Source organism: Micropterus dolomieu, linkage group LG20 (genome assembly GCF_021292245.1).
Source record: "Micropterus dolomieu isolate WLL.071019.BEF.003 ecotype Adirondacks linkage group LG20, ASM2129224v1, whole genome shotgun sequence".
Lineage (NCBI taxonomy): Eukaryota > Metazoa > Chordata > Actinopteri > Centrarchiformes > Centrarchidae > Micropterus > Micropterus dolomieu.
The window spans coordinates 35,080,832-35,105,016 of record NC_060169.1 but is presented as its reverse complement, the minus strand read 5'-3'; the positions used below and the strand labels follow the sequence as shown (position 1 = coordinate 35,105,016).

The following is a 24,185-nucleotide window of genomic DNA, read 5'->3' as shown; positions in this document are numbered from 1 at the left end:
ATGATCACCCTGCTAGAATGATAAAGTTAGTGAGACATCAGTGCTCCCTCAGACATGTGTATGTGCGTGTGTGTGTGTGTGTGTGTGTGTGTGTGTGTGTGTGTGTGTGTGTATGTCTTTTTCCAATGCTCTTTGAAGCCTGAAACAGACTTGAGGAGGGGGGGAAACAAAGGTGGGCCAGTGCCAGGGAGAAACTTATGGCACCATTCCTCTTCCCCTAGCTGGGCAGAGGCATAGCCTTTACTGAGGGAGAGAGCCACCTTCTGTCAGTCTGGTGGGGGTGGGGTGTGGGGTGTGGGTGGAGGGAGAGATGAGAGTGAGAGAAGTGGAAAGAGAGGAATGGAGATGGAACAGAAGAGGCATTGGTCAAGACTATCCATCATATCCACCTGTGTAGTGTGTGTAGTGATAAGGACTGAGCTTTGGCTCCTTCAGAAAAGTAATAATTGATATAATATTGAATAATTGAACTAATTGATTTTGTAAGGCATCAGCAAGTATTTTAGATCTAATCGTTATCCTGCACTTTACAAAACTGAGATCACTACCCTTTCATTACAAAAGGAAACTATCTGTCCTCCTTCTGTTTTTTTTCCCCTCATCCTGCCTTCCTTTTTTTTCTCCTCCACAACTCCAGTTTTAGTGCGTGCGCTCACTAATAAATATAAATGTTTGTGATTAGCATCTCTGCAGCACAGGTGCATGTTTGTTGCGAGGGGAGGCTTGTTCATTAATTTTCAGCCATGAAAAGTGCAGCTCGCCATGAACAGAGAGTCCAAATCGCACACACTGATAAATGAACGCACAGATTGTTAATGTACCATTGTAAGGCTGCTGCCTCCACCAGCTTTGAAAAAAAAGGGCCTGCTGCCAAAAGCACGGCTATGAACGCTCACACACACACACATAAACACACACTGGGTCCGAGAGGTGTGGCTGGACCCTATTCAGAGGTCTAGATTAAACTGAATAGAGCTTTAGAACGGCTGTGTTTTTTATCCTTGCACATATAGACAGGGATTATTTAGATTATATAGACAAGACACCCCCTGGTGTGAGGCCTCTGGCTTGTGTTGCCTAATTACATTTGGTAAAACTGGTATCTACTGGTGACAACGGCACTAGGAACCTTGTGTGCTGGTATAACGGTGGACATACGTGGATTACGTGGCCTTTCTGATAAAAAATACAACAAACATTTGGCGCTAAAAGTGAATTTGTTTGGGTTTGTGTCGAGAATGCAAACCCTGCGTAAAGCAGTCATTTAGAAAACTGCGGTCGGTAATCCTCAAATTATTATTTTTTTCTCCTCATGATGGTCATAATCATGATTTCATATCTGGATTAACACCCTCTGCCACCCCTCAGTCTGGGTTGACATATTTGCTTGGGCGTGGACACAACACGTGTGCATTATCAGAATGTCCACATATTGTATGTTTTAATTAGATAATGCATGCTAAATCTAGGGCCGATCCTCAATGTGTTTTTTTTGAGATACGGTCGCAACTGTAACGCTCACAACAGGAGAGAGAAACACTGAGGAAGAGTAGACAAAGAGAAAATAAATAAAATCTGCCTCAAAATGGGTTGTTTTTCAGGAGCTGCAAAAATGTTTTAATAGGGGACTGCTGAACACCTGCCTTAAAATGTCGTTTCAACATCTCCCGAATGCCATTTTGCTTAATTGACTTGGAAATGGCCCAAATGTATTGCTGAATGCGATCTAATTAATATTAATAATAAATGCCATTATTAACATCAAAGAACATCTGGTGCCCCTGTTTACCCCACCGCCTTATATGTAACACATTCTGCTGCTGTTTTCATCGCACAAACGTTGTGCGGATAAACAACAACTTGCATTTCCTTTATTTTTATTTGTTGTTGATTTTATTTTTTTTTTGTTCTTGTAATTTATTTGTTCTCTGGTCTTATTTCTGTTGCTCGATAGGGTCAGTAGTAAAACAACAAGTCTGAGGTGAGGATGCTGTGTAAAATTTAGAGCACAGTTGCTCCTCCTTTCTTCTTCTTCTTGTTCCTCTTGGTCTAGACCTGGTTGTTGTAATACCTTAGAGAGTTCTCAGATCCCTGGTGTACTCCATTAGAAAAAAAATATAGACAAAAACAACAAAAAAAGAGGCATCTGCACACTTAGAGAGTCTTGCATCAGGACTTTCTCTATGCCCATAAATCATGGACCAAATAACTTTAATCTAAAATTTCATTAAGTAGTCCTTGTCAGGTAGTAAAAGGAGGGGGATAATGCAGTGGTGTTTAATGATAATTGGTGTTTGGTTAATAAATTCTGCGAGTTCAGATTACGTTTTAGCAGTGGCTGGAATGCTAGCATCAGCAGTGTAACTAAACCTCAAATTGATTAACTTGCATGAACCAGACGCTCACAAAGATGGCAGTGGTCCAAATCAAAAAAAGAACGAGAGGGGAAGGGGGTGTTGGGAGGTGTGTGTGTATGAGAGAGAGAGAGAGAGAGAGAGAGAGAGAGAGAGAGAGAGCAAGCAGGCATCAGGCCGGATGGTGTTGTGTTGCTCTGGTGTAAGGAAATCAAGTCCCCGCGGGCGCATTTTTAAAAGCCTAATGCCTTTCAAATGATGTCATCACATTTTACTCTTTCTCTCTTTCCCCTCCCGCCCTCCCTCTCACCCAATCTCTCTTAATATCTTTCCCCTTTTCAAACTGTTTCCGTCAATCACCCCCTCCCTCCTGCCCCCAATCAGTTATTTGGCTACGGGGAGAGGCCGGCGGACTTCGACGGGCGTCACGTGACACATTAGAATAATGGCAGAGCAAGAAGCAAAACATCTTGTGTTTTTATGACTGATGTGCTTTTTTCCCCCCTAGTTTTATTTCCTGAAAGTGATATCATACTAATCAAAACCACAGAACGTTTAGAGTGCAAAGTGTGATTGAAAGAGCACCATTAAGGAGCTGGCAACCCCCCCCCCCCCTCCCACCAAGCCGCACCCCAGCGTCATATATGCACACACAATCATCTGCTTTGCTGTTTATTTTTGCTGTTGTTGATCATTTATTTATTTATTTATTTATTTGTCCTCTAAACTGGGTGTGGTCGCTGTAAACGACTAGGCAGCATGCCCTATCCCAGGGGTACCCAACACTGGCACACACACACACACACACACACACACACACACACACACACACAAATTTCCTTATCAATTTATATATTTGTCAGTCAGTCGTGGAGGCTGCCCTGGTGGCGTATCCCCACAGTGGCGATGCATCACTCGCTTTGTTGCAAGATCCTGGTGACGTGCGGTCGGAAGAGAGTGAGGTGTCTCACACACACACACTTACACACACAGTTGCACTCTTGCACACAGTTACATAGAGGGGAGTGTGAGTGCAGCAGACAGAAGGCAGAGTGACTGATACTCAGCCTGCCTCCCAGATGGCCTGCTCAACTCTGCTCCAATCTGATCTCAGAGCCTTTGTTCTGGCATGTTCCATTACGCCGCCGTGACACCAGTAAAGGCAGAGGGGAGAGGAGCTGGTCTCAGATCAGATACAGCTGAATTATACATGTATTTCTCTTTTTTCCCCCTCTGTGATATTCTTGTACTCGCACAGTCACAGTTCTGCGTTTGTCATGTTTTTTTCCCGGGGTAGAGGCGAGTGAGGGGTTTCATAGTCGATAGATTAAAACTGTTTGGATGTTTGAGTTTGATGGGTGAATTTTGAAGTGGTAGTGGCTTGAATATTGAATTAAAATATATTCTTTAGTGGTTTTATTATTGGTATGAGTCTTGATACCTGTTGTGGGGATTAATGCCAGAAAATTAAGTTTGGCGGAAATAAAAGTGGCCTTTGACACTTTGCCACAAATTTAGACAAGAGATTGGCTTGTAAATACTGATCTTTTATTAAATATCAAACATTACATATCAAATAATCCAGACAGTACTTTTTTCCTCCCGTGATGTCCTCTGCAGAGTTAGAGAAATAGCAACAACCAGAAAACATGTTTCTGTATTCAGTGTACTTTTTATTAATACATTTTGCATTTTCATTTTTTCAAACTCAGTTTTGAAAATGTTTTTATAAACAAATGTATTCAGTTAAAGGCAGTGATATACAGAAGACTTCACTGGCCATTTAATAGATACGGTGCAAACATGCCAAACCTGTACAGTTTTTAAGAATGTTTTTCTGGATCCTAAATGATGGCCAAATGCAAGCTCTTCTGTTTTTGAATGCATACTTCTAGCAATTTAGCAAAAATGGTCACATATAAAGAGTCTGAATACAAGTTCAAAAATGTCAGATCCTTCTAATTGTATAATAGTGTGAGGAAAGTGAAAGCATAACAGTAGCTGGCCTTTACAGGCTTTTATATAAAAAGCCAAAGGCTCATCTGTGACAATCACTTTAATGTTATGTCTCCTGCAGTGAATCTTCTTTGCATAAAAAAAGATGGAAGATGGGGAACGAAAATCAATACTCGGAGTATAGTTACAGCTGGGTGTCAACAAGCGATCGAGAGTCTCTCCACACATCACACACCCAGCTGTGAACGATGATGCCTAATATACGGGGTGACCTTCAAAATGTCATAAATGTGTTGTGCAATAAAGTGTCAATATTTGTGGTTATGTGGAGCAGGATGACTTTTACAGTAATTGGAACAGCCGCATTAAAAGCTGCGGATCAGTCAACTGATTAAAGACAACCATGGACACCCAGCTAGTGCCTGGGAATGACGTGCATTCTCAGACGTGTGTGTGTGTGTGTGTGTGTGTGTGTGTGTGTGTGTGCTCACTCACAAGATGAGCAAGGAAGCCCACCAAAGTTCTGTTTTACCTTTCTTTGTAGTGTGTGCTATGTGTGTGGGAATGTGTGAAGCCCATTTATTATTGAAGGGCTGTTCTATGCCAGGAGAGCACACTCTCATCCTCTCAGTAGTGAGTCTTCCTCTTACAGGAGCACTATTAACCCTGACACACAAGGATGTGTGTGTGTGTGTGTGTGTGTGTGTGTGTGTGTGTGTGTGTGTCTGAGTGTGACAGAGAGAGACAGACATGCAGAGCTTGTGTGTGTGTGTGTGTGTGTGTGTGTGTGTGTGTGTGTGTGTTGGGAAGTGTGGTCTGGTGTTTGTCCTGCTTCTAATCTGTGTTTTGGATTTTTTAATTTTAGCCCCATCTGGGGTGGGCAGGTGGGCCACTGTCTGTTACACGATCTGGGGACTCTTTGCCAAAAAGGGATCTGTACAGTAGAGCGCTTGAAATATGTTTATGAGGAGGCAACTATGGCTACAGTATGGTGCAGTCGTGGACAAAGCACTGGGGGAATTGTATTCACTTTTATTTATTTATTTTCTGTCTACAGGCCATCTTTTAAATGCATTCAAATGAAAATGCAAAAGAATAGGGCCGGGGCGCAGTTGATGTGTTAACACAAAACTGAAATTATGCAGGACATTACATTTTCACTTGTGATATCTGACATACAATTTGTGTTTAGCATAATTTGCATCAAGCTATGCCATATTATGTTGTATCATGAAGTTCACAATAGTAGACGTGATATACAGAAATTCCTTGAAATTTTGCAGTGTTTATGTGGATTTTAAGTCTCTTACTCTCAGTGTGCAACATCACAAATTGTTTAAAAATTTGTAAAAAATCAAGACAAGTTAAAACCAAGATCCACAGTTTAGCATCTGCCTTTAAAAATCCAACTGAGAACTTTTTTCTCCTCGCTAGTAAGTAGTAGCAGTTTGTATTTTGTATCCGCATATTGTCAGAGACTTACATTTAGTTTGCCTTTCAGTTTCAGTTTTGATAAATGGCCTTCAGCCTGATAGCAGCGTTGCTGAATGGAGTTGTGTGTTCGTGTCAGCGTCGAAGAGGACTTGCTGACTTGGGTCTTTCCTTTCTGTAAACCTTATTTGACTCCCCAACAGAGGAGGGGTGGAATGGGGTGTGGATCGGCAGAAAAGAAAAGATTAGGCTACTGTTAAAAAATGTCCCTTATTGTGTGGCGTGGTTGCCTAAGTGGGTTGCTCGATTTTCATTATTTTTCTTTCTTTCCGCAACCCCCACCCCTCTCCCCCCCTCCCTACGCACATCCAAACCATACCAAATCGTGTGCCAGATTAGAAAATAAATAAAGATTTTAACTGCATTTGTACTTCTTTGGGTCACATACATACTGACATGCTAAATATTTTTTATTTACCATGGAGGCTACAGACTCTGTTTATGTGTGTTTATGAGCAAATTCAGCCGTGACTGCCACAGACTTTTTTTGGTACACTTCTTTTCTTTAACCTCAGAAAAGAAGAGATCAGTGTTACTGTTGCCCATGACCACAAAGTTCACAACATCTCTTGCTTTCCAGTTCTTCTTTCCCTACCAGTACACATTTCAGATGGATAAAGGTTGATGCAAAAAATGAAAAAAACAACAACAGTATATTCACATGAATTTTTACTTTGCTATAAAAACCGTAAATCTGTCGTGACAGTTCTGCGCTGTGTGGGTTGATGTTGAACCTCCTGCACAGTGACTGCTATTGGAACTAGTACAGATATTTTTAATTTAAAAGCTTCAAGATACAAGACATATCAAGCATCTGTTGTGTATTCCTTTTTGTTTCTTTCAAGCTTTTGTCCCTGTGTTTTGAACTTAACTGTGTTGCAAAGGGCCTTTAAATTCTGACTGAAATCTCGTGACTGTCAGCACATCACAGGTTTTTAACCATTCGTACAACGAGGCCAGTGTGTACAATCAGATGATGACACCCTCACCTCAGATTGTGCTGCTGTCAACACATTCCCAGGTTGTCGTCACTCATCTTTAGATTCATATTCGGAGGGTGATTGTGTTGATAACAGACTGCTGTTGCACTAAACTGTGCATCATCGTTTTTTGGCACACGGAGGAAGTGGCGGAGGGCGGGGTCAACACCGTTATCACCCTATCATATCTCTGACAGCTACCTGTCAAAATCAGGTCGCAGGAAGAGATGCGTGGAGATCCTGCGATGCTGACATAGCCAAATCTATCTCTCTCTTTTTTTTCATTTTTCTTTCTTTCTTTCTTTCTTTCTTATTTTGCATTGTTAATTTTCACTGCAACCCAGCATATGCTTAATAGGAATGATGATGATAGCAAGGATAAAAAAAGAAAAACAGGAGGAGAAAGGAGAGGCGGTGGTGCAGGTGGGGGGTTGAGGGTGTGTGTGTGTGTGCGTGTGTTTGAGTTGACGGGGGGTGTATCTCAGGACTATGGTGTTTCTAAAGAAACTGAAAAGCTTATGAACTGTCAGCGTTCTGTCAGGGAGGAAAATAGCGCGGCCCGTGAACCCGTTTGATGCGTTTGACTTTGTGTGGTGTTCACACATTTGAGCAAGCGAAACGAGGGACAATGAGAGACAGGCAGAGGAGAAAGGGGGGAAAAAATGTGTTGTGATGTGTGTAGGGCTGGTTTGAAGTGGCACTCAACACACTTTCCATTTGTCTCTCCCTCCTTGTGCTGTCTCTGTGTGTGCTCCAGATGTTGGGGAGGACTTGGGGAAGGCGGCGGGGAGCGTTCAGCCGTCTCTGTCCCAGCATCGGGAGCGCAGTCTGGGCTCGTCCTCCAAGGATTGCCCCTACTGTGGCAAGTCTTTCCGCACCTCCCATCATCTCAAAGTCCATCTGCGGATACACACAGGTCAGTACATCTACAGATATCACTTCCCCAAACAAGTGTAGGCACAGAGTGCATTTCTCCAGCTATTAAACATTTATTGTAATTCATGCAAGATTTACTTTACTACTTGTACTGACATTCCTTCTGGGGTTAGACTGACATATTGTTTTATGAATATTGGCCTAATCAGATATTGGAGTCTATCTGCCTCTGATTTGATGGATATGATGCAGATTAATAGATTGCATATTAGTTTTGTAATTGATACTGCATTAGTTGTCTCTGGGAAGCCTATAATCTGCATTTATTTACTAAAAATGTAAAATGTTAGAATAAGAAGAATAAGAACAAAATAAATGTCCTGAAAATAAGAAGCACCAGAAGTGACCCAGTGACCCCTGTCAATCAGTAGCATATACCGTAAGTCCATGAAATGTAATTCTACAGATATTTCTGTGTGTTTGAGTGTAATGCATTTTCCTTAAAATGAAATGAAGACAAATAAATATAACTATTCACAAGCAGCAATATGCGTTTATTAACAGTGTCCCTCATTGAGGCTTAAGGTTATTATTCTGTTTTCTCATACTCATCATTTCATTGAGCTCTAATTAACACAACAAGGGTTCAGTGTCCTCCGATGACATCACTCAGAGGGCAATTTCACACTCGCTAACTCTCAATAACTTTCAAGCCAAAACAAAGCAAGCCTGTCCACAGTTTAGGGATATGCGTGAGATGATGTGTCTAATAAATCTGGCTTTACTTTTCAGACAAGTGTCCTAACCCCTCTGAGCTGCATGCTCTGTGCCCATACATCTCACCAACCAGGGCTCAGGGAGTTCTGTGATAACCTGTCCACTGGTTGTTGCTGGAAGGTTAAGGCTGCAGTCAGAGTAATGATGTAGACTGTTGACAGTAGCCAGGGTTGTAACCCTCTGCAAGGTACAAACGCCCCACTGCCTATCCAGGTTAAAGTCACAATTAGACCATGCAGAGGTCACCTCACAACAAGGACACCTTGTTGTAGTTGGTGGGCCTGGGGTGTGAAGTGTAAGTTAGTAAGGTGATTCTCTGCCTCTCAGTTCATCTCACAGAGCGTTTCCAGGCTCAACAGAATGATTAATCAATAACACTATCATCAGAGGAGAATGTCAGTATTTGGCAATTATGCAAAACCCTGAATTATGTTTAATGCTAATGTTTTTCAAATGTTTTTCTTACTGCTATATCTAATACGGTATGGTAACATTAGGAAAGTGGAAATGGAAAATAAATATGGTTTAGATAGGGTTAGGGTGAGGCAACATAGCCACACACCTTTACTTTTCACCTCACTACATGCAGGGCACACTTCTTCCTGCAATGACACATTGACATTGGACATATGGATGTAATTCCTATAGGGATACTGGTCTGTTAATAAAATGTCAGAGAATAGTAAAACATACACATCAAAGCCCTAAGATGACACCTTCAAATATTTTGTTTTGTCCAACAAACAGTCCCCTAACCCAAAGATATTCCATAAAATAAACAAAAAACAATTAACAATATATATAAATATATATTTATATATATATATACAAATATAAAACAGCAAAAATCAGCACTTACACAGATCATTTCATTCAAAGCAAGAGATTGAGAATTTTTGCTTCATGACTGACTACAGCGAATAATCAGTAAATACAAATCTTTCGGATAAAATGTACATTGATCAAGTGCATAACCACAGTTTGTCCAGTCAAAGCATCCTTGAGCAAGGCAATGAGATCTGGAATCACCAGGGTAGGGGTGCAGCTGAATACTTGTAACTAAGGCTTTAATGTTCTTCTTTTCTTTTCACTATCTCTTTAAAAATATATATTTTCTGCATCTTTAAGGTCTTCTCTTCTTTGTTCTCCATAGTCTATTATCATAGTGAGTAATGTCATATTTAAGTAAAATAAGCACATGGTCTCAGAATAATAAGCATTAAACTGTACTTTTCTAACAACACTATCATGTGAACACAAATACTTAAGTCCTGGCCTTTTTGTTAGTTTATACACTTAACAAATTAATCCCTGAGTTCCAGTAGAGACATCAAGGCTAAAACGCCGAACAGTCAATGCTTGCTTTTCTTTTTATTCTCCCTTGCTTTTATCTTCCTACTCATGCACTTAATAGACCACCCATACTGTAACCCCCTTTTTCTTTCGTTAATAACAGGCACATACTGTACCTCAGATCTAGAAAGGAATTAGAGAAAAAGCTTCTCACTCTAGCTTACTAATATGACTGGTGTATACTCATATAATTAGCATCCCTATGTTAAATAGCGCATCTAGGTCACTGCCAGGCCATCCCCAGCTACTGTAGCGTAGCTGGGGATGGCCTGGTTAGTGGTTTTCGGAGGGGAATCTGTTATCTGGTGGTGAGAGGGGTGAGTTATGTCTGCTCCGAGTATTACGGTAAGGATACCCACGAGGGCCATATTTTATCATGGAGGAAGCAGAGACCTCAACCCAGGCCTGGTGTTAACTCATTTGGCAAAACACACACAGACAAGTATGCCCATCTAATTTCATCCACAGTATATTTTACATTTATCCATTCATATCTTGAAAATACAATAAAATAAAAGACCTATTCTGGAGCTCTATACAAAAAGGAGAAAGGTTAGTAAAGAGTTTCTTGAAAGGAATGTATGTCTGGATGTAGGCCTATCTAAGCACAGCTTTAGCGTCTTTTACACAGGAGGAAAAACAGCTTGATGCATCCCCCACATGTGGCCATTAAATCATTCCTATAACCTAATCATACCAGCTCCACTGTGACATCCTGATTACATCCACGAGATGACTTTTACAGCGGCTAAAAATCCTCTCTGTGCTTTGGCGACAATGCAGAGAAATTCACAGATGACAGCCGAGCTCCCCTTCATCCTAATGCAATGTGAGTGACACAATGGAGTTGCTTACCAAGCCGGCCGAGGCAGCATTGTGCAACGCAACACAGAGATTAATGAGTGGCTAACACCAGCTTGAAAGGAATGAAGTGAATTTAAATTTCTCCAAAAGTTAAAGAGGTAATGTTACAGTATTAATTTCCTCTTGAACAGTGAGTGGGAAAATATCCATTAGCAAAATTAACCACAGTTTTCTAGGTAGCTAACATTGTGCGGCTGTGGCGCTGCAGTGTGGGGCCACAGCTAATGAACACACTGCAGAGGGTGATATTTCATTATACAAATTAATGCTCACATTTTAATGGGAAAGTCACATAATGAATCTAGGCTTCAGTGACAGCAATTAGAGGCCCAGATTGTCCCCTTCTGGACAAGGCACTATTTAGCAGTAAGCAGCTGTGTGTAAAAAATAAAAAGGTCCTCACTCTTGACAATAGCCGCAACTTCAGGCAGGGCCGCATAACCAATAAGAGTCCCTTCTCACCTTTAAACAATGAGATGGGGAAACAAAGAGAAAGAGGAAAGGTAGGACTTGCCCATGTCGTTTAACCTTAACCTAACCTTGTAATCAGGATCAATCAAGAGGGACCTGTGATCTCCCTCTCCATTCCTTTCACTCCTTTGCCACGTCCTTCCTCCCTTTTGTCCTTTCTTTGAGTATCTACCTCCTAATACATTTCTTTCAGTACACCCTTTTTTCTTCATTTCCTATCAGTGTCTTCAATACAATGACACTGCTAAATTTAATATATTATATTTGCAATACTAACCTCTTAGTTAAAGGACAAGGCTGCCAATATTTTATATATATGTATATATATATATTAAATGTCAACAATCCTATGAAAATACCAAAACCAACAATGAATTGATACTTACTAACAGTTCTCAAAACCTGATATATCTTACTCATCTGTGCCATAGAGCTCCATTGTTGTCTAAACACTATTAAAAACACATCAATGAGACACACTGTTGCACTGGGTGACATGTTAATTAATTACAATGAACACAGTCACTAATATATTTTGAGTCAATCCCACATACTCTGTCCTGGTGCTGTAAATACTCACTAGAGCACCAAATGCGCAGCTAAAAATAGTCCCCAACAAATGTACTATTTACTCCTGTTTGAGTAACATTTGCGAAAAACTACATAGCCCAGCTGTTTTAGGGAATAACTGGGCATTTAAAACAAGGAACTATATATTTGCGACCTGTTTTTAAATATTCAAATCTTCTTCGGTAACAAATGGGCTCAATGCTGACTGCTACACAAGGAATAAAAGATTCTGAAAAATGCCAGCCTTATCCTTAAACATGTCATACATGTGGACACATTTGTACAAAGTTCCTGAGTGCATATACTGTGCATTTATGGTGTCACTTTCCCATCTGAGAAAATAGAACTATTAACCTTGACAGCATTAAATACATTTTCAATTCACCACTAACTACTAACTTAAGCAGATATACTTAAAACAGATGTAAAACAGTTTCAATCCATTATTCAGTCTCTCAACTCTTTTTTTCCAACTTTCCAGCCAACTGGAAATTCATCTTCCAGCATGTCATATCTATTAAGCCATTTTAATTGCCCCTCTGTACATGTTTGGGGTATTTATCTTTACATGGTTTTATGGTACTATGCTAAGTCATATGAAATCAGTACATGCAGCATGAGGTGCAAACATATAGTGGAGGAGCAGATTCCAGTTCAGCAAACAGGAGGAGGGTGATATATAGCCACAGAGGTGTCACATAGATGTTTATGCACTCTAGTTTTTCAGGTCAAAGCTAAGAAAGCCACAGTGGTGCATTTCTTACCCTTCTGTCATTCACCTTTGTCAGGGACAAAATGTCCAAAGCCAAGACGTACAACAGCAAAAAGTTTATCATTCTATTTTTAACTCCCAAATAGCAATTTTCTAGTTTTGTGGCAGCAGTGATCTGTCATGTGGCTGGGAGGTTGTGCTGTTTGCGCTGATATCAATTAAAAGTGGATTAACGGGTACATAATGACCTTTAGCAGTAAATTGTGTGTAATGTTGCAAGGCAGGATACAGTATATTCCCCAGATGTCACACCAGACCCCTGACGTATGATGGAGCAGATGTCTTAGCCAGTCCAAATGGCCCTCTAAGACACGAGCACACACACACACACACACACACACATACACACAGGCTCAGACTGACAAGCACGCATAAACATGTGTTCACACACATTCCAATCGGTGCACACACGCATACATAAACACAAGGAGATGCAGAAATGCACTTGTCGTCTGTCTCACTCGCTCCAGATATATTTAAATCCTTAATTTTAATGATAAACTGGAATAAAATGATCACGCTCTGAGGGCATTTGTATTTATTTTCAGTTTTCCTTACTCGTGAACATCAAAGGAGAGTGTCAAACATACAATCTTCTGTGCTTTTCGTTTTCATTGCAGATATGTAGATGGTGCGTTAATCTTTACCCCCACCCTCCATGAACATTAACAACCTCTTATAAGAGAAGACAGAGAAGGAAAAAAGATCAGATCAGTCTAATTTCTGTCTAATTTGGCTCCTAGAATATCATTTTGTCCAGTTAGAGGAATTGAGAATGATCATTTGCATCAGGGACGTTTCCTTATTAAATCAGCACTGAGCCTCTGTTCGGCAGCTCACAGGAGAAGCACTTATTGGGTTAAAAGCTCATCTCGTATGGTTTATTTTAAATATACTATGCTTCATAGCCACTCTAGCGTAAGAGTAAAGATATCAAATCACTGTCTTTCTATCTTTAGTCGGGGCTATCTGTCTCTCTGCACACTCCCTTTCCCTTTTCTCGTCTCTTTTATTCTTACTTTCTCCTCTCTTCAGCATTTCCACCTTCAATTTTCTTTTGTATACTCTCCTGTTCGTTTCTCTCCTTTATCAATATTGTATTGAGTTGGTGTTTGTGACCCTGTATTTGAGAACTCTGCAGTAGGTCTGCAGATCGCAGAGTCTTTTTCTGGAATGGTGCCCTCTAAATAATGATAAATTACTTGAGCAGTATGCCATTTGCTAATTATATCCATGATTTACTACACAGCCCGACTTAAATCATTCAAACCAGCCTTGCGTAACAATGCCATTTTTTCTTTTATAAAATGGTTTCCATGTGCATAATCTAAACATTTTATGGCCAAATACTGTATATAGAAATGTGCATACACACAAAACACTACAGCCATCCCTTTTTATTTCTTTTTCCAACAACCCCCTCTTTTCACACAATCACTGTTATCCCTATAACAGCAATTCTACTCTGGAAACTTTTTATATGTATATATTTTTTTTAAATAAATAAAGCTTAGCATTTTTTCCCTCTCTGTTCATTGTTTAATGAATCCAAATCTGGCTCAGACTCCAAGCCTATTATAATTGCTAGCAGGATGTGTTCTATTTCAATATAAGTATCATTCCAATGGAAGATCTACTTCTGGCAGAATAATGCTGGTGTTAGACCATTATAAAGAATATTCATGAATATGAATATGCAGCAAAAATAAATATATGTAAATGTTACGCGACAGACAGATTCACCCCCTTTTACCGTAATACCTTTGATCTGTGAATCATATTGTTCTTTATCATGGGGCTTCATTGCAACAAGCACATGGTTCACAAATGTCGCCAGCACGTTTCTTGTTTGTTTTTTTAATACTCATTGACTTATTTTGCATCATATTTTATCATCCATATTTTTTTTTTCGTACGCCGTAATGTGGAAGGGGTGGGATTTTGTGGCTGATTTATGCTTCTCAAGATAAACTGCAAATAGGGAATGTAGGAGAAATTGGCCTTTCATCGCCAAGGCACAGGACTGACAGCATACAAGGCCAGAACAGAGGCATGATGACCCCACTGCAGGCACACACACAAACACACACACAGATCCAGCCACACCCTCTGCCCCAGCCCTTACAGGGCAGATAGCATCAAGACAGTTTTGTTGTTAGTTATCCTGTCATATTATCTCTTGTAGTGGCCTGAAAGCACTATATGGTGAAATGTTTTTTATGATGTTGATATGAGTGATGGCTCACTTGGCAGAGCTGGATCAAGCTGGATCAACCCATATTCAGATGCCTACTCCATACCCCCACCCCCGTCCCACTACACACACACACACATGCAAAAATACACACACACACACCAAGTGGAACAGAGCTGATGTCTGTGGAAGAGTAAAGGCATTGGATTGTTGGTGTTCATTATCACATTGTATTGTAAATTATTTCATTCATTCATTCAACTTTATTTCTTTATTCCTAAGTTTTCACTTTCTTCCCTCATCCTTTTTTTCAGGTGTTCAAAATTGCATGTGTTTTGATGCCAACTAGAAAGTGAGGCAATTGCAAAATATCTTCTTTTTTACGGTAGTTAATGAAATGCATATCTTTTTTGTGAGCTCTGCTCATTTGACCTAATTTTCTTTGTTCAGGGAGGTTACATGACCCTAGGGTCCACATTCCCTGCTCCAATAAATAGATTTTGATATCCAGTCAATCTAATAATCAGGTTAATTATTCACTGTTTTCTCTGTCTTTCCCTTTCTGTTTCTCTCTCTGTTTCTTGGCCTCTCAGGAGAGAAACCCTACCGATGCCCTCATTGTGACTATGCCGGCACCCAGTCAGCCAGTCTGAAGTACCACCTGGAACGCCACCACCGTGAGCGTCAAAATGGCTCCACCACCTCAGGCCCATCCTCTGGCCACAACCCTTCCTCTGACCACAAAGAGGATCATGGGAAGACAGCCGGTGGCGGCATCTTTGCCCGACCAGATGTCCTCCGTAATGTTTTCAAGGGCATGCCTCCCAACCTAGACTTCAGGGCAGGTCCATTGCTGCCACATCAGTGGGCATCGGCCGGCATGATGTCTCCGCACGACCGAGATAGAGAGAGGGAGCGTGGGGATCGCCATTTTGACTCTGTCTCCTCAGCTGAGAACATGAAGACTGCTGACGGCCCATCCTCCCTGGTCTCACCAGTGACAGATAGCTTCTCCGACCTAAGCAGGGCTTACCAAAGCATGATGGGAAACGGAGTCCACTTTCAAGGTTCTCTCCAGGCCTTCATGGACAACTTTGTCCTCAGCTCTATGAAGAAGGATATGAAGGACAACCAGAGTCCAGTCCAGCTCCAGGCCCAGTGCTACCATGATAACGGTGAGCCCAAAGCAAAGCGGTCCATCTCAGCTGACCAGGAAAGAGAGGATAACGCTGAAGCCAAACAGAACTCAGAACCCGGCAAACCTGGGTCCCAGTATGAACCCCTTGATCTGTCTGTGTCAGTGCGGCCTGAGTCTGCATCTGGATCACTTCCCGGCTCTTCAGTAACCATCCACGATAATGTGGCATGGCATGGCTGCCTCTTCTGCTCCTTCTCCACCTCCTCATTGGAGCTCATGGCTCTACACCTCCAGGCCAACCACTTGGGTAAGGCTCAAACGCAGCGGTCTGAAACAGGCAAGGAGCTTCATGGAGAGGCTTCTCCCACCACCTCCACCATCGTTTCCTCCAATACCAAGACCTCTGGTGTGGCCCTTGACAAAGATGGAGATAGAGATGGAGAGAAAAGCCAGGGAAGCTGGAACAACCACAGGAACCAGCCCTACAACCCCTTTCAGAGTGATTTCTACCGGCGGTTTGGTGGCTTGTATGATGGATCCCCGAGGGCCAGCCAGGGCCTTCAAGGTTACATAGCCACAGGAGAGCAAGGTCTGGACCTACCTAGCCAGGCCTTTGGAGGAGCATCTTTAGCTGGGGATGAGCACATCGGTGAGAGGGGCTCCTGTGGGGATGCAGAAGAGAACCAGGTTGGATCAGATGATGAGGTTGTAAAGGCTGGTGTGCGCAGTGCTAGTGAGACCCCGTCAACCACCCCTAAGAGACTTCAGCAATCGAATCACTCTGATGAAGAGGAAGAAGAGGGAGGAGTGCCTGAAGAGGAGGAAGAAAGAGATGAGGATGGACAAATGGACATGGAGAGAGAGGAAGAAGGAAGTCCAGCTTTAGACCACCTCCAGAACCACCCCAAACTGCTCCAAGATGACACCACTCAGCCTCCAAAAAGTGGAACTGGTTTGGTCACATCTCCTTCTGTCATGAAACCGCTTTCTCTGGTTCCCCATCCCAAGAACCAAGCTTTGCCACTGGAGAAGCAGTGGCAGCAGGGACTTGGCCTTCTGTCTCCCGGAGGTCCTCAAGGACTTTTGAAGGCTGAGCAGCAGACCCACCTAGAGCAGCAGATGAACATGCTATCTGTCCTCAGAGCCTACAGCAATGACAACCTACCTGCATTCAACGGCCTGGGAGGCGGAGTGGGAGGGGCACCCACAGGGGGCATTAAGAGGCCAGAAGCACCTGGTGAGTGTTTTTAACCCCTACTGGCACTGTAACTTCTGTACAGCACGCATACATATATTCACACATACCTACACCAGCAGGAAGCACACACATAAACAGTCATGAATACACGCGTCTTTGAAACACAAATTCAATATTCCCAGCACTGCATAGACATAAACACTAAACACACAAGACAAACACATATACTTTTTTTCCCGCACACCCACAAAGGAATCTCAGACACTCACAAAAGGTCTCAAGATTGGCTCTGAAGTGATTTCAGCCTTATTTCAAGCAAGTTTAGAAGCTATCAGCCTGGCGACTAGCAACAGATTAATCTTTATTACACGTTTATATTGCTGGGAGTGCAGCGCCTACCTCCCGCTCCACAGCATGGAGGGAATAACCCTGGATGAGTCAGAGCAGGACCTCAGCTCCCTGTGCCATCTCCTCCACATGTCTCTTAACTATCTTAGCTCTCATAAAGCTGGCTCCCAAAAGCCCATTACTTTATAAGACTCGTCGATCTATGACCCTGTGAAAAATGAACTGTCAACTTTCATGATTCTGCTAAGGTTACAGCTGCTCCTTGAGACTGAAGAAGGAAGTTCTTTCTTTTTTCTCTTATTTACAATGCTATTTTGCTGTTAAGGGGTGGTTGCTAAAGTGTCTCTATAGGAAGAAAGTAAAAACCCAAAGTTGGTGTACTTTGAAACACTGATTTATACACACACTACAGTGACCGATAATGCAGAAAAGAGAAGAGACTACATACTTCTGGTGTTAACTGAGATCCTGAGACATTGAAACTGAAACTGAGACATTTGAGTGAGTAGGCAATTGCCTGTTTTAGAGAAATGCAACAAAAAAGTTTTCTTTTTCATCAAGTTGCAGATTTTGAATGCTGTAGGTATCTTTTTGCTATCATATTTTGAATATGTTTTTCTGATTTAATCGAAGAATTTATTTAAACTTTTTATTATGTTTTCCCAGTGTTAGCTTCAGTATGGGCAAATAGATCATCATAGACCTTTTTTCTTTTTGTGGATAACAAAAGAGTCGGACATTTTGCCTATGAAATGTAGAGCTCCTGTTAGGCATACATTCATAAAGGTACAGTAGAAGATGCAATAATAATAATAGTGACCTCTTTGTTAATGAAGCAGTGCAGCTACATGTGTTCATCTGACCTTTCCATCTGACAAAATATTATCCGTTGTCATGGAACCATGCTCTCTGCATATCTTAATATCGTGAAAGCATTTCAACCATACAAGATTGATATATGTTTCATTTAATAGAGAAATGCCTTTGTCTGAGAATGCCCTACTTATTGTCTAATCAGAAAGCCTGTGAAAGCAAGCTATGTAATGTGGGCAGTTCCTTTTGCAACTAGGAATGCTTGACCTTTAAAAAAAAAAAGGCTTTCTCTATGGAACAAAAGCCTTTCTTACATGTTGTTAGTTTGTCCTAGTCTGAGTCAGGCATCCATTGTAATTAAAAAAAACAAAAAACAACGAGCTATTATGTATCCAACTTCCTGGCAATAGATATTCACCAGTCAGATCTCTAGGATGGCACTGAAGATAGCATAGAAAAATATAAAAGATATTGTGAAACACGAGTACAATCATGACATGCTGTGGTGTGCTTGCATACGAATATGAGTGAGTTGTTTTCGGGACTCGCCCTGCCACAAACTGCCACTCTCATCCCAGTCACTAGCTATCTGACTGTACTGCTACAATGACATATCATATTATACAACACTGTAACCAATATTGTACGTCAAGCTAAACTCGTACAGCTATTCTTACTGATACAGTATTTAACTGGAGGCTATTGGTTGTCTATAGGTATGAATGTGAGTTTGTTTGTCAATCTTAACCCTGTGATGGACTGCATGCTGTATTCCCCATGTAACTGTTACTGTCACTACTACATCTGCTACTAATACCACAGAGGCTGCTATTGTTATGAATATTGTTCATGCTCAGTCTGCTATTTTTCAGTTCAGTTAGGGTCCAGTAGGACCTCAGTAGCCTGTCCGTTCACTAATATCACACAGTTTGTTAGCTCCTCTCATCCTAACCCTACATCCCCAGTACACAGCAGCTCAAAAGATAGCGCTGGGCACCACAGACTGGTTGAACATTTCCAGCATCCTGTTGCAGACTTTAAAGCCATTGCACCTCCGCAGGAAGTATAGCTGGTTCCAGTCCTTCTTGTAGAGAAGCGTGTTATCCAGGTGCAATGTAAAGGTATTTAGAGGAGTGAACCACCTTGACATTCTCCCCCTGGATGGAAACATGGGTCGGAGGACACTTAGGCCTACAGAAGTCCACGATCAGCTCCTTCATCTTGCTAATGATGCTGCATGTGATTCAGTCTCATTACAGCGGCCTGCCGGTCGGGAAATCTGTTAGCTAGGAAAGGAGTGTTCACCTGCCTGGCCCTAGCACTTGTCTCCCAACAGCAGAGGCGGTAAAGTGTTAAAAGAATTGAGGCCCTGCAGGGCCTGCAGGCTTTGCTCAGTGGAGACTTTCATGTCCTCTTCTCACCTGGCCTGCCGTGGTGGTTGGGGGTGTGAGGTGTGTGCAAGTGGTGTGCATTGGGAGAAGGGATCAGTTCCAGGGCTCCATCGGGGGGGGGGGGGGGGGGGGGGGGGGGGGGGTTTGCAGGGTAAGGCTATATCCACACCACTAGGTTTTTGTTTAAAACAGAGACCTTTTGCTACATTTGCACCTCCTGTCCAGACTAAAACAGCAAATCCGAAGACCTAAAACTGAGAAGTTTCAAAATGCTGCTGACCCCAAAATGCTGCATTTTAGTGCAGACGGGAAAACAGAGGACTTTCTAAACGATGGCGCAGACACTCACATTTGGCTTCCTGATGGGGTCTTATCAGTAACGCAAAGAAAAAAACAATGCTACTGACAGTGTTTTGGTATTTTTATAAAAAAAAATTTTTACTGTGCAAATAACTCTTGAACTGTGCTACAACGCCACAATCGCTTCGTACACGATTGTTACTTTTTTGGGGTGCGTCATTTGGTTGATTATGGCCAGTGATGCTCCTCATGCATCTACACAGACCCTCTACTATTTCTACTGTAGTCTGGCCTCCATCTTTCTTCTGTATGTGTCCTTGCCCTCCTTGAGCTTAATCCTAAGCGCTCTCCGAATGAGTTTCAGCTCATCTCTGTACCCTGCCCCGGATCGCTTTTTTCCATTCAGGAGGGTGTTGGTGTCCTTGGTGATCCAGGGCTTATTGTTGGGGAAACAGGTTACAGTCAAGGCAGAAACAACGTTGTCCACAGAAATTGATGCATCATGTGATTCAGTGTTTGAGTCCCTCAATAACCTCACTATATGCTCAGTCAGAGCTTACTTGTGGCCTCAAAACAGCGCCTCAATGTCTTTTGTGCTGCCAGCGAGGATACTATAGCGATAACTCTGTCCAAATAAAAGTAGTCGGGAAAAGAGTATATTGACCCTGAAATGTGGTAGTAGAGTAGAAGTAGAAAGTAGCATTATATCAAAATGGTATCCCAAAGGTGTACAAAAGTTCAGTACTTTGGTAAATTTACTCCTACAAGTGTTGTTGATACTACCATTGTTACTACTGTCACCACCACTATCGTGACTGCTGCCAGTTCTGCTACACATGCTACAGTTGTATGACAAAGCTTGGATGAGAAAATAGACACACTTGTTTCATGGTAAAATGCACTATTACAGTCCCTCTTCATGGGTCCACTTATAAACCCCTTGTACCCGCAGCTTGAAGAGCAACAGCCATACATTCCACTGTTATTTGCTGGGTGGAGAAGGTGGGGGTAGCAAAGACATCCGTAAAACTCAATTCAGACCTGGCAAAATGTGATTATCTGGAGTGGGTTTGCATTAGGTTTGTATGCAAATACAGTATAAATCATTAATATCGAAATTTCCCCCTGAATCTGTGGGAGCTGTTGTAGGGCACGCACTGCACGTCTGGAGTGGCCGTCTCTTCATTAATATGCCCAGAGCAGGGAGAAAAGGGTTACAATGCACATGAATCTACTTGCACTCTGACACATAACAGATACACACATATACGGATCCACACACATATATTCACACATCTGTACTATTACACCACACCTCCCTAAATTTGCCCAGGAATTGGATTTATCAATAAATGTCATTAACAACAGCAGTGGCCCTGAGGTATCTGTAATCAGACAAGGTATCTGGTTACTGAGGTACAGTACGCTGTGTAAAGATTGATATGAACCTGCACCATTTGTTGTACTGTAGATGTGCTTAACACGATCAATACTTGGCTGCAGTGGAGACCTATCTATAGCCATGCATTATCAAACATGAAGTATTCCATTATTCAAACAGTGCTGTACATGCCATCACTGCTTGCGAACATTGCTCCTTACATCGTATTACTTACATTACCTCAACCCCCTCGTTCATTTAATATATTAAATGCGGACCAGGACTTTAGAAGGTTGAGATTGACAAGCTGGAGAGGAAGTGTTGATAGAAGTGTAGGACTTGGATGTGCGCACTGAGGATTTCAGAGGAGAAAATGGCAGAGCTCATAGCCGAGCACCTCTTGCAATTTGAGAAGTAGGCTACATAAACAGAGAGTTAGTGGAGAGGAGATAGAAAGAAGAGAGGGAAATGCTGTATATTCTCACATCAATTATACAAATCACTTCCAATTTACAAGTACTCTCACATTGTGCTCTATGGTTCTCCTCATAAGTGCTGTGGTTTGTTGGTGTTTGTTGCAGATAAAAACTCTGAGAGAGTCACCTCCTCTACACACATTAGATCACAGTAAAAAGAGTCTATTTTTGAAGACTTGAAAGGGTGAATGTATGGCGACGTTTCAGTCTCACCATATAGCAGCAAGAAGCGCAGTAATGTATCAACTGTAAAAGAGCTCTCTTGAACTGCATACAATGACTGAAAGTGTGCTCTGGTGCATTATTTAAGCATTAAATAAGGTCTTGCTTTAGTTTAACAATAGTATTGATTGATTTGGGATAAGAATTTACACTGATCACTACACTACAGCATTTTTGAGACGTACTATGCAGTGGACTGGACTACTTTGTTTTTTGGTAGTGTGCTTTATAAGGGGGAGGGTGGGGGGTACACTTTAAGTTGGGCAGTGTTGTCGTGTAGACAGTAAAAGCGGAGTTTTGCCTTGCGACGTCAGATTGTGCGCCACTACCTGCTTTGTTTACGATTTTATTAGGCTCCGATTGGCCAACATGGCTTTACGGTTAGGGTCATATCGCCGCCTGGTGGTTTGGCATGCCTTTGACAGCGCTTGATAGGGTGTTTTTGCATTTTCATGTAGACAGAGATTTTTTTTTAAAACAAAGGAGGAAAAACTCCAGCTATAAAAATACCTGTTTACATGTGGACTAGACCTGAAATGAAGTTCAGTTACAAGGCTTGTTGATGTAGGAAAGGGTGTGGCTACAATTAACACGCAGCAGTATTCCTGACTAAATTGCTAGCTCGTTACAATGACATAACCCTACTGACTTTTGATTGGATAAAAAAGTATATAATATATACATAGTTTACATCGCTTCTCTTCTGAGAGGGATTCTAGCAAATGCAGAAAATATGTAACAGAATAAAAAGCAACATAAAGCACCCTGAGTGGAGAAAAGGGTAAATTATTACATATTATTACAAACTTACTCACTGAAAGAAGGAATGAGACAGAACTATGTTAGAACATAGAACATAAGTAAAAGGAAAATGCTACTGCAGCTTTACCGGCAAATAATTTCCTCAAGACAGGACAGCTCTCAAGAAAAGCTGCAAAAACTATGAGGTTGAGGCAGAGACACACTGAAGGCATGCCTGTCATATGCAAATCACAAGTAAATCACATAATGTCTGTTTCTTGTCTGCAAAAGAGAGAAAACCTCTTGCAGACAAGAAGCAGACATTTTAGACATAGTGTTGGGCCTTTGCTTGTGCCCTAAATGTATAACCCTTCACATTTTAAATTGAAAAAATGAGTTAAGAAATATCTTTACTGTTTCCCTCATGTAGTCTGACAATGTCATTGGCCTTTTTGTCCTACAACCCTAAAATTCCCGTAGGTGTGTGTGTGTGTGTGTGTGTGTGTGCGCGCACACACACCGTGTTAAGGATGTTTTCATCTTAAATACAGCACTGGTTGTGTCACTAGTGGCCAATTACCTCTGTCAGAGGGAGTGCACTCCAGCCTTCCTTCACTGCGAAGGATTTGAACCCATGAGTGCTGAGGTCATATTAGAACAACGTGCAAGACATGTACAGACCATACACACACATGCACTCACACACACACACATTCATACATCTATATTCTCACGGAGGAGTAGGCAAACATTACAATGCATGCTATTGTAATAAAGGCTGATATGTGTGTGTGTGTGTGTGTGTGTGTGTGTGTGTGTGTGTGAAATAGGTTCTGTAAAGCACTGATGGTAATTAAAGACATATGGTGGGATTGGTGTGCTTGCTGTGAAGCGCAGATGTAGTGGATCACAGTTGGCATTACTGGTGTAATTTTCACTTTCTCTAGTTTAAGTGGAAGAAAGGTAGCCATAACAAATCCACACACACATAAAGCTACAGATTTTTTTTTGTCACAATTCTAGATGCACATATGCTGGTGCCTGTATAATACAGATACAGTAACTACAATTGTCTCTTTCTGTATACACACAAACAGCACTCACCACAATTACTACACATTATTGCATCCTGGGCCTGTATTTATCAAACTGCTAAAAGTAAGTATCATTTTCAGTGTAGCAGACAACAGGAACAATGCTGACGCTGCTTTTGTGTGCAATCGCATTCTATGCTTCCTAGTTGTCTAAATTCTCCCTATTGTAGGATTTCTCAGATGGATGTCTGCTACGAGCGGCAAAATGTCTTTCCTGTTTCAGCTTGGTTTTCTTATTGTTTCTATTCCAACCCATTTTCTTTTATGTAGCCTATAATTTGTATATACATATGTACAGTACAGTCAATTGTTCTTAATTTAATATTTTAAGTCCTACTGGAAATATTAACCTGTTGGTAACTACCAGCTATTTGCCCCTATTTCCAGGAAAAATGCCTAAAATAATACCCAAAATGAATCAGAAA

The 24,185-nt window shown here is 41.5% G+C and overlaps 1 protein-coding gene across 7 annotated transcripts in view; it reads left to right on the top strand.

Annotated features, from left to right (window-relative positions):
* znf536 (zinc finger protein 536) overlaps positions 1–24,185 on the top strand; it is a 223,041-nt gene that overhangs the window by 140,025 nt on the left and 58,831 nt on the right. For all 7 annotated transcript variants that reach the window (XM_046033563.1, XM_046033557.1, XM_046033559.1 and 4 more), the window contains 2 exons: positions 7,539–7,697; positions 15,252–17,033. In XM_046033563.1, the coding sequence (XP_045889519.1) occupies positions 7,539–7,697; positions 15,252–17,033 (1,941 nt within the window). The remainder of the gene's footprint in view (positions 1–7,538; positions 7,698–15,251; positions 17,034–24,185) is intronic.